Source organism: Lampetra planeri, chromosome 65 (assembly GCF_965212315.1).
Source record: "Lampetra planeri chromosome 65, kcLamPlan1.2.h2, whole genome shotgun sequence".
Lineage (NCBI taxonomy): Eukaryota > Metazoa > Chordata > Hyperoartia > Petromyzontiformes > Petromyzontidae > Lampetra > Lampetra planeri.
Genome location: NC_136171.1, coordinates 2660876 through 2680519, shown reverse-complemented (window position 1 = coordinate 2680519; position 19644 = coordinate 2660876). Strand labels below are relative to the sequence as shown.

General features: G+C 50.8%; 2 protein-coding genes across 2 annotated transcripts in view; one reads left to right on the top strand and one right to left on the bottom strand.

Annotated features, from left to right (window-relative positions):
* LOC144737180 (uncharacterized) overlaps positions 1 to 2807 on the bottom strand; it is a 48621-nt gene extending 45814 nt beyond the window's left edge. The window contains exon 1 of the mRNA XM_078619902.1: positions 1079 to 2807. Coding sequence (XP_078476028.1) covers positions 1079 to 2244 — 1166 coding nt within the window. The 5' untranslated portion in view covers positions 2245 to 2807. The remainder of the gene's footprint in view (positions 1 to 1078) is intronic.
* Positions 2808 to 7423: 4616 nt separating this feature from the next.
* LOC144737145 (dynein regulatory complex protein 12-like) lies at positions 7424 to 18655 on the top strand. Its single transcript, XM_078619854.1, is given in 7 exon segments — positions 7424 to 7581; positions 7583 to 7622; positions 9847 to 9909; positions 11927 to 12046; positions 12950 to 13042; positions 16434 to 16564; positions 18014 to 18655. Coding segments are annotated over 7 exon segments (603 nt in total). The 5' UTR covers positions 7424 to 7554; the 3' UTR covers positions 18143 to 18655.
* Positions 18656 to 19644: the final 989 nt, after the last annotated feature.

Sequence of the window (19644 nt, the reverse complement as noted above, 5' to 3'; positions counted from 1 at the left end):
CACTCTCCATCCATCCCCCAAACACCCCCTCTTCCTACCCCAACCCACACACCCCCATCACATCACCTGGACAGCACGAGCCTCAGGTGTTGATAGGTGTCGGGCAGGATGTCCACTCACTCACCAACCCACTCACCAACCCACTCACTCAACCACTCACCCACTCACTCACTCAACCACCCACTCACTCACCCAACCACTCACCCAACCACTCACTCACCCACCCACTCACCAAGCCAACCACTCACTCACCCCACCCCAACCACTCTCCATCCATCCCCCAAACACCCCCTCTTCCTACCCCAACCCACACACCCCCATCACATCACCTGGACAGCACGAGCCTCAGGTGTTGATAGGTGTCGGGCAGGATGTCCACTCACTCACCAACCCACTCACCAACCCACTCACTCAACCACTCACCCACTCAACCACCCACCCAACCACTCACCCAACCACTCACTCACCCACCCACTCACCAAGCCAACCACTCACTCACCCAACCACTCACTCACCCAACCACTCACTCACCCAACCACTAACTCACCCAACCACTCACTCACTCACCCAACCACTCACTCACCAACCCAAACACTCACGTACTCACCAACCCAAACACTCACTCACTCACCCAACCACTCACCCACTCACCAACCCAACCACTCACTCACTCACCAATCCAAACACTCACTCACTCACCCCACCCCAACCACTCTCTCCATCCATCCCCCAAACACCCTCTCTTCCTACCCCAACCCCCACACCCCCATCACATCACCTGGACAGCACGAGCCTCAGGTGTTGGTAGGTGTCGGGCAGGATGTACACTCACTCACCAACCCACTCACTCACCCACTCACTCACCCACTCACTCAACCACTCACTCACCCAACCACTTACTCACTCACCCAACCACTCACTCACCCACCCACTCACCAAGCCAACCACTCACTCACTCACCCAACCACTCACTCACCCAACCACTCACTCACCAACACAAACACCCACTCACTCACCAACCACCCACTCACCCCACCCCAACCACTCCATCCATCCCCCCACACCTCCATCACATCACCTGGACAGCACGAGCCTCAGGTGTTGGTAGGTGTCGGGCAGGATGTCCAGGATGTACGGGGGGCTATTCTTGAGCTGCAATCGTGGCGCCTGGCAGGCCTTCACCACCTTGTCCATGAGCTTCCACGACTTCTCCACCGTCCGTCTGTCCACCGTGGCTCTCGGAGGGCCGACAGCGTCATGGATGGCATCGAGGAGTCCCAGAATTCGATACTTTTTGGGCTGTCGGCTGCTGTTGTTGCCACCGCCGCCGCTGCTCGTGGTGGTGTTGATGGGTGTTGAGGTGGTGGTGGTGGTTGTTGTTGTTGTTGTGGTGTTGTTGAGAGAATTCGAGGCACCACCGCCGCTGGCAGAAGACGCCACGGAATTGGCCGCGATGGTATTGGCAGGTCCAGTGATGGCACCACCACCACCAGCACCACCAGCACCACCAGCAGTGGGAGAGGCGTTGAAGTTACTCCCGTACGGAGCACCAGAATTCCCAGCAGAACCACCACCACCACCACTTAGGCAGCCACCACCAATGTAGCTACCAGAGATGCCTCCAAATCCACTGCTGGGACCGCCGCTGTAGCTCGCGATGCTTGGGGCAGACGAAGTGGCCGAGGTGAGGCTGTAGGTGCCACCACCAATGCCACCACCACCACCAAACCCACCACCACCAAACCCACCACCACCAAACCCACCACCACCAAACCCACCACCACCAAACCCACCGCCTACGGCATAGCTACCGCTTGTGCCACCCAATCCGTAAGTGCTACCACCACCACCACCATAACTACCACCACTACCACCACCACTACCATAACTACCACCACCACTACCACCACCACTACCATAACTACCGCCACCACCACTACTGCCACCACCACTACCGCCACCACCACTACCACCACCATAACCACTACTACCGCCACCACCACTACCACCACCACTGCCACCACCATAACTACCACTACCACTGCTACCACCACCACTTGCAGCGCCGGCTACGGCATAGCTAGCGCCACCACTGTCCCCACTACCACCACTACCACCACCGCCACTACCACCACCACTACCACCACCACCACTACCACCACCACTACCACCACCACCACCACCGCTTGAACTACCGAAGCCACTGGCTCCGTCAACGCCACCACCACCCTGAGAAGCGGCCATCGCGTCTCACTGCGTCACCCTGTAGCAAAGTCACTCGTCCGCGTCGTCTCGTTAACTCTCTCTGTGTGTCTGTGTGTGTTTCTCTGTGTGTGTCTCTGTGTGTCTGTGTGTGTGTCTGTGTGTGTCTCTCTGTGTGTGTCTCTCTGTGTGTGTCTCTGTGTGTCTCTGTGTGTGTGTCTATGTGCGTGTCTCTGTGTGTCTGTCTCTCTGTGTGTCTGTCTCTGTGTGTGTCTGTCTCTGTGTGTGTCTGTGTGTGTCTGTGTGTGTCTGTCTCTATGTGTGTCTGTGTGTGTGTCTCTCTGTGTGTGTCTCTGTGTGTGTCTCTGTGTGTGTCTCTCTGTGTGTCTGTCTCTCTGTGTCTCCCTGTGTGTGTCTCTCTCTGTGTGTCTCTCTCTCTCTGTGTCTCTCTCTGTGTGTCTCTCTATCTCTGTGTGTGTGTCTCTCTCCCCACTCCCTTGCTCCTCGTGTCACCTCCTCCTACCTTCCTCTTCCTGCTCCCTCGCCGTCTCCCCCTCTGCGTCTCCCCTCGTCCCTCGACTCCCCCGCCCCACAACTCTCCCGCCGGCGTCTCCCCCCGGCGTCTCCCTCCCGCTCACCCACCCCGCTATGTCACCCAACCAGCCCGCGGTGTCTCCCGAGTTCCTCCCCGTCTCTTCCCCCGTCTCCCCCCGTGGCAGTCCGCGTCTCCCCCCCCCCCCGTGTCTCTCTCCCCCCGTGTCTCTCTCTACCCCAGTGTCTCTCCCCCCCGCGTGTCTCTCCCCGCGTCTCCCCGTGTCTCCCAGTGTCTCTCTCCCCGCGGCTCTCCCCCCGTGTCTCCCCCCCCGTCTCTCTCTGCCCCAGTGTCTCTCCCCGCGTGTCTACCCCCGTGTCTCTCCCCCCGCGTCTCTCCCAACGTGTCTCCCCCCGTGTCTCTCTCTACCCCAGTGTCTCTCTCCCCGCGTGTCTCTCCCCGTGTCTCCCCCCGTGTCTCTCTCTCCTCGCGTCTCCCCCCGTGTCTCTCTCTACCCCAGTGTCTCTCTCCCCGCGTGTCTCTCCCCGTGTCTCCCCCCGTGTCTCTCTCTCCTCGCGTCTCCCCCCGTGTCTCTCTCTACCCCAGTGTCTCTCTCCCCGCGTGTCTCTCCCCGTGTCTCTCCCCGTGTCTCCCCCCGTGTCTCTCTCCCCGCGTGTCTCGTCTCCCCCCGCGTCGCTCCCCGTCTGAGCCCTTCCGCGCCCAGTTCCGCCTTCACGGAATCACCCCCCACCAACCCCCCCACTTGCAACGACGAATCGATTCTACTAATCGGCAACACGACTCAAGTGGAATCGATTCCCTCCAAACCCCCCCCCCATCCCCCCATTTGCACTTACGAATCGATTCTGAAAAATTCAACAACACGGATGAAATAGAATCGATTCTCTGCCCCCGGAACCACCCGAATCGATTCTCTCACCCACGCCGCCCCCCACCCACACTTGCACTTCCGAATCGATTTGAGAAACCGTCAACACGATTAAAATAAAATCGATTCTCTGCCCACCACACCGCCTTCCAGCCCCCCTCCCCCGACTTGCACTTCCGAATCGATTCTGAAAACCGCCGACACGGTTTAAATTGAATCGATTTTCTCCACACATCCCCTTCACCCCAGTATCACAATGTAAATTCTTAACAGGCGAAGCGATTCCACGTGGTACAATTACGGAATCGATTTATCGGGCATTTTTTTTTATATAAAACTAACGATTCCCCACTCCCCGATAATACAGCGTCACGAGAGGAATCGATTTATACTGGAATCGATAGAATCGAGTAACACGACGAGCGCATCGCGCGCCCGTCAACGTTCCGTTTCGCAAGGAATCGATTCGACTCGTCGGGTTGCAAATGAAAAAGCGAATCGACAAATCGATTCGGAAGTGAAATTCGCTTTTCCTTTGGATTTCCAGACGAATTGTAGCAGCCAGTCCGGGTCTCAATGCAATTCGTAGCGCGTCCATAATCATCGGTGGAGTTAACGGAACACCCATGGATTGTACCCCTATAGACTCACGTGACCACACACCTGTCTGTACCAGTGTGCTGATCTTAAAGGTGCATTTTGATGTTTTACCTACATGGTGACTTTACCGAAAAAACTTAAGAATATGAATCCTTGCAGTCACGAAAGCTTCAAATCTAGAATTATAATACTCATGCAGCCAGCTATGGCTGCAGGGTTTTGGTAGTACATGTTGTTTATGCCGTTTATTGTGAAAATTCCGTCACAGTTCCTATGATCACTGTTTCATTGCTTTCATGGCTTTATTTTGGTGATTTCGAAAAGTGTACTGGTTTGGCCATGTTTGTTTGTGGTAATACAGAGTTAGACTGATGGCCTTAATCTAAGTTGTCTTGTGGTTGTTGTTGTTTGTTTGACTTGCATCCCACTGGGATTTTTGCACACAGCGTTGGTGTACGGTGATTTTTTTCTGTTTGCACTCAGTCACATAGTCACTTTAAGATGTTTTTTGTTCATGTTTTTATTTTTTGTTTGTTGCGGTTGCACCCGATTCAAGAGCCGAATGGCTCACAGGGCTATACCTAATAAATTAACTTGAACCACCACCATTTTTTATGATAGAATATCGTGTTGTTATCAGTATGACATACCTATACCTAAGTTTGCAGTCGATAGCACATTGGCAAGTGTGTGAAAATTGAGTTAAAATATTTCTTTTTTGAGGATACAACAGACGAAGTGGGTTAAATGAAAGCGTGAAAAATAAAAACATGTTTTGCTCGAATTGAAACTGTACTCCTTATGGCCCTGAATTTCCCTGTTAAAGAATACAGGTGTATCTTCTTGGTTCTTTCGGTAAAGTCACGTAGAATGGAAATAATAAAAAATAAAACGTAATAAAATACGTTTTATTTTTTATTATTTCCATTCTAAGTCACGTAGAATGGAAATAATAAAATAATAAAAATAAGACATCTTTTATTACGTAGAATGGAAATAATAAAAATACAACATTTTATTGTTGTATTTTTATTATTTCCATTCTACGTGACTTTTTATTATTTTATTATTTCCATTCTACTTGATGACTTTACCGAAAGAACCAAGAAGATGAATCCCTGCAGTCACGAAAGCTTTAAATCGAAATACAGGTATAATAATAGTTTTTTTTCCCCCCTTTTTTTCTGGCAACAAAACTGAAACCTTTTTCTTCTAGATTTGAAGTTTTCGTGACTGCAAGGATTCATGCTGTGTTTTTTTTTCGGTAAAGTCACGTAGGTAAAACATTTTAAGTAAATTAAATGACGACGTTTCGGGCACAACACAAGCGTCCTTCTTCAGTTGGGGACAACTTAGCGAAAGCAGCAGCACTGAGTCATTTGTTTATTGAAAAATAACTACGGTACAGTATTTCTAAATGCCTTAGTAATAGACTAGCTTTACTACCCGGGGCTTGGATTCACCACGCCCGGCCGCCTTTGTCTCCCTAGTGGCGATGTTCACACACCACACCAGTTACTCGTTTGAGGCCGAGTCGACCTAGGGGAGGCCCAGGGACCGGTTCAAATAATCGTCACCGGTGGTGGCCGTGAGCGGGAATCGAACTCGGGTCGCAGGGTTCGTAGCGCGGCGCGCTAACCACTACACCACAATGCGTTACGCTTCCACGTGCGCGGGTCACGTGACAGAGGCGACGTCACAGCTCACCTGGCGTGCAAAAAATATTTGCATTATTGAGCTCCCTCCCCCCCCCAACAAAAACAAGTCTATTTTTATAATTTTTGCATGATGTACAGTCTGGAAAGTACCCACATGGAAAATTTCAAGTTTGTTGCATGTCGGGAAATACCCTAAACATTTTGAACAGACACACATATTCATAACTTTGCCTTTTATATACTAAATATGGAGATGTGGGCACCGCTATATTAAAATCGCTTTTCGGAAAGAAAAAAAACCCCACTCGTCACGAGCGGGCCGCCGTAGCGAGACGTCACGCCACGTGCGTTCGTCAGGGAGCTGGTCGGTGATTGCGTCATCGTCTGTTATTTTTTGGGGGGGGGGTGGCAGTTCTACATGACGTCATCGTGTGTAAAGTGACGCCTTCGCGTGTCTAGTGACGTCATCGTGTGACCAAAAGAGATCATCGCGTATTTAGTGACGTCATCGCGTCTAGTGACGTCATTGCGTTGGGGCGGAATTTTTTCCAAAACCGATGGGGGGGAGGGGGGTGTTTATTTGCCAAGTGACGTCATCGTGTCGGCGCAACCTTTACGTGACGTCATTAGTTAATGGGCGGCGCTGACGGCTAATTAGCGGGAGATGTTTTATGACGTCACCATGTAGGCGGGGCTTATCATGTAAATTATATTTCTTAGGGCTCAAAGTGATATCCAATTATAAAAAATTGCATTGAAGCCTGTAGTGCTATGGGGCCGTCCATAAATGACGTCACGCACCTAGGGGGGGGGGTCAGACATTTGTGACGATGTGTGACGATGGGGGGAGGGTGTTTGATAAATGTGACGTCATATCAAAATGCACAACTTTAAATAAATATATAAACATTTTAACAACACTAATTGTTATAACAGCACTCCTACAACATCAGCGCCACATTAAGGCTCCTTTCTAGCACTACAGGACCCTTTATAGCACTACACGATTTTTTTAGGGGCCGTCCATAAATGACGTCACGCAATTTTGGGCGAATTTTGACCCCCCCCCTCGTCACACAACGTCACAAAAAGTCAGACCCCCCTCAAATATGACGTCACCCCTCAAATATGACGTCACACAGCTCTGCCCCCTTCCCTAAAACCATATTTCCATTTTTAAAATAAAACACGCTTCAAATCGCTTTAAACTATTGTCATTGTAGTGCGTATTTAATGTGGCGCTGCACTATAATGTTGTAGGAGAAAACATTTATTAAAAAGTCTATTTAATTAAGTAGAACGTGTTGTCTATATTTATTTTAAGTTGCGCATTTTGATGTGACGTCACATTACTAACCCCTCCTCCTCGTCACAAATGTCTGACCCCCCCCCAGGTGCGTGACGTCATTTATGAACGGCCCCTATGCAACAATTAGCTATGCTACAACTGAAGCCTAAGAATCTCGCGTGAAATCTCGCGAGACTTGCCGCGTTGTTTTCGCCCCTCCCGCCCCCCCCGCTTGAGTTATCGCGAGATTTGGCTGCGGTCGCCCGTGGCAACGCAGCGACGCCTCGGGCCTAGTCATTGCAATCTGCAGCCTTTCTGCGTCTCTTTAATTTTATTAATTTGGTGGCCGTGAGATTTCTTTAACTTTGTCCCCCCGTTTAAAATAATGCCGCCCAAGAAGAAAAAGGGAAAGGGGGGGAAAGGGCAAGAAGAAGAAGAATGAGAAGACATCAGGTTTATTTACGATTAATTATGATTCGGTGTTCAATTTATGTGAATCGTGATATGTATGTTAAACTTTTTTCGCACCGTACTTAGTGAACTGTGACATGTATGTATGTTTAAGTTTTTTCGAACAGTACTTAGCGAATCGTAACATGTATGTATGCTGAACTTTTTTCGCACCGTACTTAGTGAACTATGAATCTAGATTTGAAGTAGTGTATCGTGTATAGTAGTATCGAACTATATTTGCTGAACTTCTTTCGCACCGTACTTAGTGAGCCGTGCTATGTATGTATGTTGAGGAGTTCCCAGGACGCACTCAGAGACGCAGGTAAGGTTTAGGTGCTTTTGCCAAAGGTTTATTAGAGCTGTTACAATCTAACACATAAGGGTACACAACTCCCAGGGTTCAGGGGTCCCTCTACACCTGGTTCCCTCTCCACCCTAGTAATAGGTTTTTACCCTTTCAACTGGTACAAAAACTGACACCTTTATACAAGGCATCATGTTTGCAATAACCACAACACAAGCAGTCAAAATGCAAACAAAAAGAAACAACTCTGATGATGATAATGATATGCACTGTCCTTGAAGTTGATTGGTCCACACACGAGACAGCTTTTCTTAGAGCCTAGTCTCCATTGGTGTTGGACCAGATGACGCCAAAAGGCGTACAACTCAAAAACAGCGCACTATCAGAGTATACAGGCAATTGGTAAATAGGTGTCAGTTTTGTTGCCAGATAGAAGGGTAAAACACCAATTATCATATATTTTACTGGCAAATGAGGTACCAATGGAGTAAATGCTTACCCCGAGCTCTCATACTCTGATGGTGCATTGTCTTTGAGTTGTGCGCCTTTTGGCGTCATCTGGTCCAACCCATGTGAGACTAGGCTCTAAGGAAAGCTGTCTCGGGTGTGGACCAATCAACTTCAAGGACAGTGCATACATTATCAGAGTTATGTTTTTACTGGTAGGAACGAAGTGGACCAGACCACCAATAGATTATATCGTCCGACCGTTTGTCCGTCCGTCCGTCCGACAAGATGGCCGCCCGCTCCCCCTGCGCGTGTGTGTGTGTGTGCGTGTGTGTTTGCGTGCGTGCGTGTGTGTGCGTGTGTATGCGCGTGTGTGTGCGTGTCTGTGTGTGCGTGTGTGCGTGCGTGTGTGTATATGTGTGACTGTGTGCGTGTGTGTGCGTGCGTGTGTGCGTGTCCGGCCCACTCGAGCGGCGTGATGAATGGGCGCTATTGGGCTTCGGATCGTTATTCACGGCGAACTGGAAGCGTAGCAACACAACTTCATTACGTGTGCGTGTGCGTGCGTGCATGTATGTGTGTGTGCGTGCGGTGTGTGTGCGTGTGTACGTTTATGCGCGTGTGTGCGCGTGCATGTATGTGTGTGTGCGTGCGGTGTGTGTGTGTGCGTGTGTACGTTTATGCGCGTGTGCGTGCGTGCATGTATGTGTGTGTGCGTGCGGTGTGTGTGCGTGTGTGTGTGCGTGTGTACGTTTATGCGCGTGTGTGCGCGTGCATGTATGTGTGTGTGCGTGCGGTGTGTGTGCGTGTGTACGTTTATGCGCGTGTGCGTGCGTGCATGTATGTGTGTGTGCGTGCGGTGTGTGTGCGTGTGTGTGTGCGTGTGTACGTTTATGCGCGTGTGTGCGCGTGTGCGTGTGTGTGCGGTCGATATCCCTGTACCGGTATTAGTATTATTCCTACCAGCCCACCCCGCAGGGTCCTGTTTGTTTGCATTATGACTGCAGGTATTGTGGTCTATGCAAACATGACTCATCGTAAAAAAGGTGTCAGTTTTGTTGCCAGATAAAAGGGTAAAAAAACAATTATCATATTTTTTACTGGCAAACGAGGGTACCAATGGTGTGAAACTTAAACTAAACTTAAACTATTTTTATTTCACCAGGTGAGGCCCACTGAGCCACAGTGTATAGCTCTTTGTCAGAAGCGAACTGGCGATCACAAATAATAGCTCAACGAGGTGGCGTATTATCGCGTGGACATTTACAGCAGCCAAATGGCTCCAAAACGCCTGACGTTGATTCTAAATGTGGAGGGTGAAAAGCCGGAGAAAAATCCAATATACAGGCTTCGTCAGTCAGGGTCGGGATCGAACCCGTGACCTCTTCTATACGAGGCGGGGTAGTTAACATCTCATCACACGTTGCAGTGTGGACCCGGACACTGAGACCGTGTGGTGTGGTTCGGTTGCAGATCCCACCGAGGAGAAGTTTGAACGTTCGCGACGGGAGGTGGAGATTTTGAAAGACCATCTGGGTAAGGATGACGACACGGCAGCCCCCGTCCGCCTTTGGAAACGCGTTCAGTCCATCGGACACTTGGGAAATTCCCATCGAGACATCAGATGTAACGGAGAATGTTTATAACGACGTGTCTGTGTGTAGTAGTAGGTTTTTACCCTTTAAACTGGTACAAAACTGACACCTTTATACAAGGCATCATGTTTGCAATAACCACAACACAAGTAGTCAAAATGCTTGTGTTGTGGTTATTGCAAACATGATGCCTTGTATAAAGGTGTCAGTTTTGTACCAGTTTAAAGGGTAAAAACTACTACTATATTTTGCCACTGGTAAAGGAGGTCTCATAGTGTAAATGCTTACCCCGAGCTCTCAATACTCTGATAGTGCACTGTTTTTGAGTTGTACGCCTTTTGGTGTCATCTGGTCCAACACCAATGGAGACTAGGCTCTAAGAAAAGCTGTCTCGGGTGTGGACCAATCAACTTCAAGGACAGTGCATATTATTATCATTATCAGAGTTGTTTCTTTTTGTTTGCATTTTGACTACTTGTGTTGTGGTTATTGCAAACATGATACCTTGTATAAAGGTGTCAGTTTTGTACCAGTTTAAAGGGTAAAAACCTACTACTATATTTTGCCACTGGTGTGTCTGTGTGTGTCGACCTTGTCTCGCACCGTACGTCGCCAGCCGCGCTCTTCGGATATTCGGGGGAAGGGCAACAAACTAAACAGGAAAAGCAGTTCTAAAGAAATGAGCTTTCAATCGAGATGATTTAGAAGTGCCATAGCTCCAAGTGGCTTCATAACATCGCCAGCAAGAGCGTTCCAGACGGCCACAGAAGTGCGCCTGAAATCAGAATATTTTATTCATACTGGCAAAATCCGATGAGCTATCAAGCTCGTATTCACAGATGTCCAGTCTGGGCACGGGGTAAGACAGTGACAACAACAAACACAATACAACAACACGATAGGATAAGTCCGAGAAAGGGAAACAAATCACCCAACACACACACAAAGCGCCACGCGACGCCTGTTCATGTTCATGAACGCTGCGCCGACACGCGTGAACGCGCGCGTGTGTACGACGGAACACGTGCGTATACCTTCGTCCGGCTTTACCTCCCAACAGCAAGCCATGAACATCCTCGCCACGTAGCCTCAGTGTTGCGCCCATGCTTGGCACGGCCACCATATCTGTAAAACGAAACTATTTATTTTACCAAATGACAGCTCAACGAAGTGGGCTTATCGTCACGTGGAAATTTACGGCAGCCATATACGCTTGTAATAAAGGTCGTTGAAGCGACTTCTGGAATCCGGTCTTTATTCACTTTTCATTACAGCATTCCTTCACGCTGCTGACAGGAAGCGTGAGAGGGATAGATAGAGAGAGAGAGACGCGCAGCCACGTGGCAACTTGGACCCCCGTTCTCGCGTGGCCTCCTCCTCCGTTCGTTCCAGTTCTGACCACGTGTCGTTCGTCTCCACCCCTATTTAATATCCGGGTCATGTGGTACGTTTCCACCAATCCCGGTTAGCCTCTATGGAATATTCCAGACTCCATCGTAGGCTCCCGGGACCACGCCCCTGACTCGTCTCCCCATTGGCTGTGGCCAAAGCCAGCAGAACCAATCCTCTACTTACAGCTGTCACCTTTCCATTACATCAGGGCCACGCCCCTAGGCTTCCCCCCATTGGCTATGGACCAGGACCGGCAGAGCCAATCATCGTGACGAGTTGTAATCCATCAACGACCCAGATATAACCTCACATTATACGCTGAACGTGCGGTGATGTTGATGCTAAATGTGGAGGGGAAAGCCGGAGGACCCGGAGAAAATTCCACGCGACAACGAGGAGAGAGAGAGATACACACACCGCAAACTCCAAATGTACAGCAGGCGTCAGGGTCGGGATCGAATCCACGACCTCCTGTATACCAGGCGAGGGAGTTAACATCTCCTAGCCACCGTGTCGCATTACTGCCATCAGTGCTGCTGTTGTTGTTGTTGCTGTTGTTGTTCCAGCATTGCAGAGGGAGGGTTGTAGGAGAGCTGAGTTTGGGAGGGAGACGTGGAGAGGCAAAGCAACGCAATTGGAGACGGAACTGGAGGAGAAGAAAGAGGAAGAGGATGCAGTCAGTTCTGGTCTGTACTGCACTCCATGCAAAGTCACACTTCGTCAATCTACACTACATCACACGACACTTAATCGCTACCCTGTAGCGCAACAAGGCTGAGTTGAAGCACGAGACTGATCATTGTCTCACCGAGCCATTGCCCGGTCACACCGAGGTTACGCGCAAGACTTTATGAGCTTCACGGCACATCCTGCCGCACCACCACCGCCGCTGTGTGCTGTGTCACCGCCGTGCAGAGGTCGCAAACGGGTTTTGATTCCTTACCCGTACCCGTACCCGGCCGCACCAGGGTCGCAAATGGGTACCCGTACCCGTACCCGGCCGGGTACAGGTAGCCGTATCCTACCCGTACCCTACCCGAAATGAGTGACAAACGGTTACTCACCAGTGACTCACGGCCTACCCGTACCCTACCGAAAATGAGTGACAAACGGTTACTCACCAATTCTAGATTTGAAGCTTTCGTGACTGCAATGATTCATATTCTTAGGTTTTTTCGGTAAAGTCACGTAGGTAAAAACATTAAAAAGTAAAATAAAATAAAAATAAAAATCACGACGTTTCGGAGGCAACACAAGCTTCCGTCTTCAGGTGGTACCGTCACAGCCACGACAGCTGTATCAAGTAAATGAGAGATTGCAGGAGTTACCACTGCGTTTATATAATGGTTGGAGAAGGTGGTGGGGCAAGGGCCGCATACTTATTATTAATATGGTAAGGTGAGGCTTGAGACTAAGAATAGACTGCATAACACCAGTGACTCACGGCCTACCCGTACCCGGCCGCACCAGGGTCGCAAACGGCTACCCGTACCCAACCGGGTACGGGTAGCCGGGTATCGGGTAGGGTACGGGTATTGGGTACCCGGTTGCGACCTCTGCCGCCGTGCGTTTGTGCGTCTCACCGACAGAGCTGACGCGTCAGTACAAGACGATGCACGGCGACCTGTCTCTACGCGTGCGGCAGCTGGAGTCGGACGTGCAGTACCTGCAGAGCCAGCTGGGTAATCGGACACATTTAATTTAATTTAATTTTTCATTTATTTGGTGTAGCCCTGTGAGCTATTCGGCTCTTGAATCGGGTGCAACCGCAACAAACAAGAAACAAAAACATGAACAAGAAAACAACTTAAAGTGAATATGTGCAAACAGAAAAATCCAGGAACAAATAGCAAATTCATCTTCTTGGTTCTTTCGGTAAAGTCATGTAGAAGGGAAATAATAATGTAAATTCCTTTGTCAAGGCGCTCTCCTCCTCTAACCCAGCTTAAATATACGCTGCCAAGCTTGGTGGTGTTTATTCGGACGCTGTCTTTCCGACAGCCCTGTTCTTCAGCTGAGGACGGCTGCTTGCGTTGTGGCCGAAACGTCGTGAGAATTGTATTTTATTATGTTTTATTTTTATTATTCTATTATTTCCCTTCTACGTGACTTTACTGAAAGAACCAAGAAGATGAATCCCTGCAGTCACGAAAGCTTTAAATCGAAAAATAGCTAATTCTTCCAGAAAAAGCACCGTACACCAACGCTGTGTGCAAAAATCCCACAGCGATACACTGCACCACGGTGGTGAGATGTTAAATACCTCGCCCGGTATACAGAAGGTCGTCGGTTCGAAGCCGACCTCGACGATGCCAGGTTCATGGTGGAATTTTAATGGCAATCATTTACTGTTGCCACAATGGCGAGATGTTAACTACTTCACCTGGTATACAGGAGGTCGTGGGTTCCATCCTGATGCTGACGATGCCAGGATAATGGTGGCATTTTAATAATAATGATTTATGAGTTCCAGTGGTGAGATGTTAACTACCTCCCCTGGTATACAAGAGGTCGTAGGTTCGATGTCTGTACATTTGGAGTTTGCATGTTTCCCTCCCCGTGGTCATGTGGATTTTTCACCCGGCCGTCCCGTTTTTCTCTCCACATTCGGAATCAGCATCGCGCGTTCGTGGTATTTAGCTGCAAGAGATTTCCACGCGATGATGAGCCGGCAACTTCCTTGAGCTATCGTTTGCGATGGCCAACGTCGCTTCTGAAAACGAGCAATGCAACTCAGTGGGGCCTTGCCTGGTAAAATAACAAAAAGTGTTTAATAGTTCAGTTTAAACAGTGGTGGTACCATCGTCGTCGTCATCCTCATCACCGTCGTCAAGAGGTCGCAAACGGGTTTTGATTCCTTACCCGTACCCGGCCGCACCAGGGTCGCAAATGGGTACCCGTACCCGTACCCGGCCGGGTACGGGTAGCCGTTCCCTACCCGTACCCTACCCGAAATGAGTGACAAACGGTTACTCATCAGTGACTCACGGCCTACCCGTACCCGGCCGCACCAGGGTCGCAAACGGGTACCCGTACCCGTACCCGTACCCAGCCGGGTACGGGTAGCCGGGTATCGGGTAGGGTACGGGTATCGGATACCCGGTTGCGACCTCTGCCGTCGTCACAGGCTCCAGGAGAAGGGGTGGAAACCACGTTCGCTGCGCGAACAGTAACACTGGCAGTGGGAGCATTGTTGTCAACGTTAGTAGCAGCAACAGTAGCAGCATCAGCAGATTCATCGCCAGCGGTAACACCCACGGCAGCGGCAGCAGAAGTCAGAAAGAGTCGGATATTTTCTGCTCAAATGAACTCTAAACCAGCGGTGGAAATGTCGATGTCGATTCTAAATGTGGAGGGAAAAACCGGAGGACCCGGAGAAAAATCACGGGGAGAGAGAGGGAGAGACATTCAAACTCCAAATATACAGCAGCAGGCGTCGGGGTCAGGATCGAACCCACGACCTCCTGTAGACCAGGCGAGGTAGTCAACATCTCCTAGCCACCGTGATGATGAGATGAGAGAGAGAGACACGCAAACTCCAAATATACAGCAGCAGGCGTCGAGGTCAGGATCGAACCCACGACCTCCTGTAGACCAGGCGAGGCGGGTAACATCTCCCAGCCACCGCAGTAGCGGCAGCCGCACTTGCAACAGCAGCCGCGGCCACTCTCGCCGGCGTCAGCAGGAACGTCAAATAATGACCAGCGGAGTCAGCATCGTTACTCACCAACGCACACCCACGCAGCACGCCCGCTCAGTCATTCACACGCGGAATCACTCACACAATCAACCACCCCCGGCACCAACATGCCCTGTGCACGTGTACCCGTGTGCCTCTGTGGAGCGCAGTGGTCAGCGCTACGCTGCGCTACCAACCCGGCGACCCCGAGTTCGATTTCCGCTCACGGCCAACACCGGTGGCGATTATCTGGGCCTCTCCTAGGTCGACTCAGCCTCAAATGAGTGCCTGGTGCGGTGTATTAAAAAAAAAACATCGCCACTGGGGAGACAAAGGGTGTGGTGCTGGTCACCCACCCCCTTGTGCGCCGTTCCGGCCTTCAAAGGTGCTCGCGAACAGCACTTGCCCCAGCAGTCTGTTAAGGCTACACGGGGGATCTTTGTGCCTCTGTGTGGGGAGCGGTGGCGCAGCCGTTAGCGCACTGCACATCAAACCCGGCAACTCCGAGTGAGATTCCAACACGCTCGCTCAGTCATTCACAAGCGGAATCGCTCACACACTCAACCACCCCTTGGGCAACATGCCGGAGTGCACATGTGCGGGTCTCTGTGTGGGGAGCGGTGGCGCAGCGGTTAGCGCACTGCGCTTCAAACCCAGCAAAGCCGAGTTAAAGTCCGACTCGTGGCCAACATCAGCGGTAGATAATCTGAGCCGGTCCTTCAATGAATACCCTGTGTAAAACATCGCCACTGGGGAGACAAAGGCGGCCGGGCATAGTGCTGACAACACCATGCCCTGGTGTGCCATGCCGGCCTGTCATAGGTGGTGCTCGCTAACAGCACTTGCCCCCAACAGTCTGTTAAGGCTACATGGGGGATCTTTGCCTTATTTGTGTGTGTGTGTATACACGTGTGTGTGTGTATACACGGGGAGCGGTAGTGTAGCGGTTAGCGCGCTGCGCTACGAACCTGGCGACCCGGGTTCGATTCCCGCTCACGGCTAACACCAGTGACGATTATCTGAACCGGTCCTGGGCCTCCCCTAGGTCGACTCAGCCTTAAATGAGTACCTGGTGCGGTGTGTAAACATCGCCACTGGGGAGACAAAGGCGGTCGGGCGTGGTGCTGTCCACCCACCCCCTCGTGTACCGTGCCGGCCTTCATAGGTGCTCGCTAACAGCACTTGTCCCTACAGTCTGTTAAGGCTATACGGGGGATCTTTGTCTTTGTATACACGTGTGTGTGTGTATACACGTGTGTGTGTGTATACACGTGTGTGTGTGTATACACGTGTGTGTGTATACACGTGTGTGTGTGTATACACGTGTGTGTGTGTATACACGTGTGTGTGTGTGTATACACGTGTGTGTGTGTATACACGTGTGTGTGAGATAGAGGAGAGTCAACGTAGTGTGAGGGAGGAGCGCGCGGAGCGAGAGAAACTCTCCCGGGAGAAGCTGCTGCTGCAGACGGAGCTCCAGGACAAAATGGAACTCATGGAGGAGGAGTACGAGAGAGCTTTCCACGTGAGAACCACTCACTCGTACACACTCACTCACACTCACTCATATACACTCACTCATACACACACACTCACTCATACACACTCACACACTCATACACACTCACTCACACTCACTCATATACACTCACTCATACACACACACTCACTCATACACACACACTCACTCGTACACTCAGCTGTGTAGGTCTTTTTCAGAAGCGACCTGCCCGCAAACGATAGCTCACCGAAGTGGCCGATCATCACGTGGACATCCATAGCAGTAGCCAAATACTGAAATAATGAAGGGGGCCTTCGAACATTGGTTAACTAAACTAATTACATTTTAGCAGGTAAGAGCCGATTTTTCTCCTTTTCAGAAACACCACAATCATCATCATCATCATCACGTGGACATTGATAGCAGAAGCCAAATGACTGTTGATACTCCGACTCATGCAGCCAGCTATGGCTGCAGAGTTTGGTGGTACATGTTGTTTACGTCGTTTATTGTGAAAATTCGGTCACAGTTCCTATGACCTTCACTGTTTCATTGCTTTTATGGCTTTATTTTGGTCATTTTCGATCAGTTTTTTGGTTTGGCCATGTTTGTCTTGTGGTTGTTGTTGTTTGACTTGCATCCCACTGGGATTTTTGCACATTTTTGTGTACGGTGCTTTTTCTGCAATATTTTGCTGTCTTTTCTTGGATTTTCTGTTTGCACTTAGTCACATATTCACTTGAAGATGTTTTTTGTTCATGTTTTTGTTTGTTGCGGTTGCACCCGATTCAAGAGCCGACTGGCTCACAGGGCTACACCTAATACATGAACTTGAACTTGACTCGAAACGCGTGGGCGATGATGATTCTCAGTGCGGAGGGGAAAACCGGAGGTCCCCGAGAGAAATCCACGCGGACCACGGGAAGAGAGAATGATGACGGCATTTATTTGTAACGCGCCAGATTTTGCTGACGAGTCAACAACTCGTGGGCGCGGAGCCAAGCTCAGTGCTGTTCGAAAGCCCTGACCCAACACAGATAGAGGAGGCCCTTAGACGTGTATGTCTCAAACGTTAGAGTGTTGAGGATGATATTTACTGACTAAAGCGGCAGCGCCTCGGTGGTGTGATCTCATCTTCCTCGCCTGCTATGCAGGAGGTCAGGGGTTCGATCCCGACCCTGATGCCTGTCTTGTACTCTGCACTACTATTGTGTTTTTGTCACTGTTTGTCGTTGAAACGTTCTTACCCCATTCCCCTACTGAACATTGTGAAAATAAGAGCTTTACAGCTAATCAGATTCCTTCTGGAGTATAAAAAATAAATCTGATTCTGCTACAGGCGTCAGGGTTGTGTTTAAACCCACGACCTCCTGTATAGCGTGCGAGGTAGCTAACATCTCGCCACCGCGACAACCTGTTGTTGTTGTTGTGTGTCCCCCACCCCTGTCCCACCGCCCCGGTGTGGCGGTACAGGCGGCGCTGGACTCCCTCGTGTCTCGCCTGGACACGGCGAAGGCCGCGTGGGAGCCCCGCGTGGCGCTGCTCCACGCCAAGCACAAGCGCACGCTGCAGCAGCACGGCCTGGCGCCCCTCTCCCTGTAGCCACCACGGAAATCGCAGCGCCCCCTGGGGGCACCACACCGCCACAGCGCTCCCCATAACCCAGCACTTCCTGTACCCACAATGCCCACCCAGCCCTGTGTGTGTGTGTGTGTGCGCCGAGGTCACGTCTCTGTGCGACAGAGGTCGCAAACGGGTTTTGATTCCGTACCCGTACCCGGCCGCACCAGGGTCGCAAACGGGTACCCGTACCCGGATGGATATGGGTAGCCGGGTATCGGGTAGGGTACAGATATCGGGTACCCGGTCGCGACCTCTGCTGTACCCACAATGCCCACCCAGCCCTGTATGTGTGTGCACGCGCCGAGGTCACGTCTGTGCGACGATGGGTGGCCGCTCCTTCACTCGTCGTGGGATTCGCTTCCTTCGGACGTTCGCTCCTCCGCCGACTCCCTCGGCTCATTCAAATCCCGGCTCATAGACGCAACTTATTTTTCAGGGCTTTTTATATTTCTTTGGGGCGCCACGGTGGCTTAAATAAATGTTAATAACCTTGCCTGGTATGCAGGAGGTCGTGGGTTCAATCCCGACCCTGACGCTTGCTGTGTCAGTGGAGTTTGCCGTGTCTCTCTCTCCCCGTGGTCGCGTGGATTTTTTCTCCGGGTCCTCCAGTTTTCCCCTCCACATTTAGAATCGACGTCACCACGCGTTTAAAGTGATTTGGCTGCGCCACATTTCCACGTGGCGATAAGTCCACTTCGTTGAGCTGTCATTCGTGACGGCCAGGTCGCTTCTGAGAAAGAGCGACATAGTTCAGTGGGCTTTACCTGGTAAGTAATGTTTTTCTTTAGACTGGTAGGAACCTCCTGGTTACACCAGCCCACAGGGGATTATTGTGTCCGTCCATCCGTCCGTCGTGCATCCAAAAATGGGAGGGGTGGGGGTGGGGCTGGGTGAAGAGGGGAGGGTGGGGAGGGGAGGATGGGGAGGGGCTGGGTGGGGAGGGTGGGGCTGGGTGTGGGGTGGGAGGGGTGGGGCTGGGTGGGGAGGGGCTGGTCACCCCGTGGTGCCCTTATAAAACTCAACGTTTCACCTACTCACGCCGGCTTGTGCCCGCCCTCACAGTCGGCCATATTTGCGGAATACACCACGCCGCCGTTGACCCTGTAGGCCATTGACCGAGCAACCCAACGTTCCTACCAGCTCCCTCCGCAGGAATGTGCTTTAGTTAAATTTCTTTAATTATTTGTTACTAGGTTGTGCGGGGGAGCCTATGGCACTCTCCAACAACCACAGCCTGCAGCACCCCCCAACAGGCTGGTCAAGTAAATCGTTACGATCCACTTGCACAGCGTGCAGTGGGCCTTAATCCAGCAGTGGATTGAATCACCCAAAAAACTACAGTACTAATGTAATTAGAACCGTGTGCATTGTTTGTCAAATTTAATGTTTAAAGAACTCACCTTCAACGACGTATTAACTTAATGGCTTGAGACACGATCGGATGTACGGCTGATAGTGATTTACGATTAAAAAAATAAAAA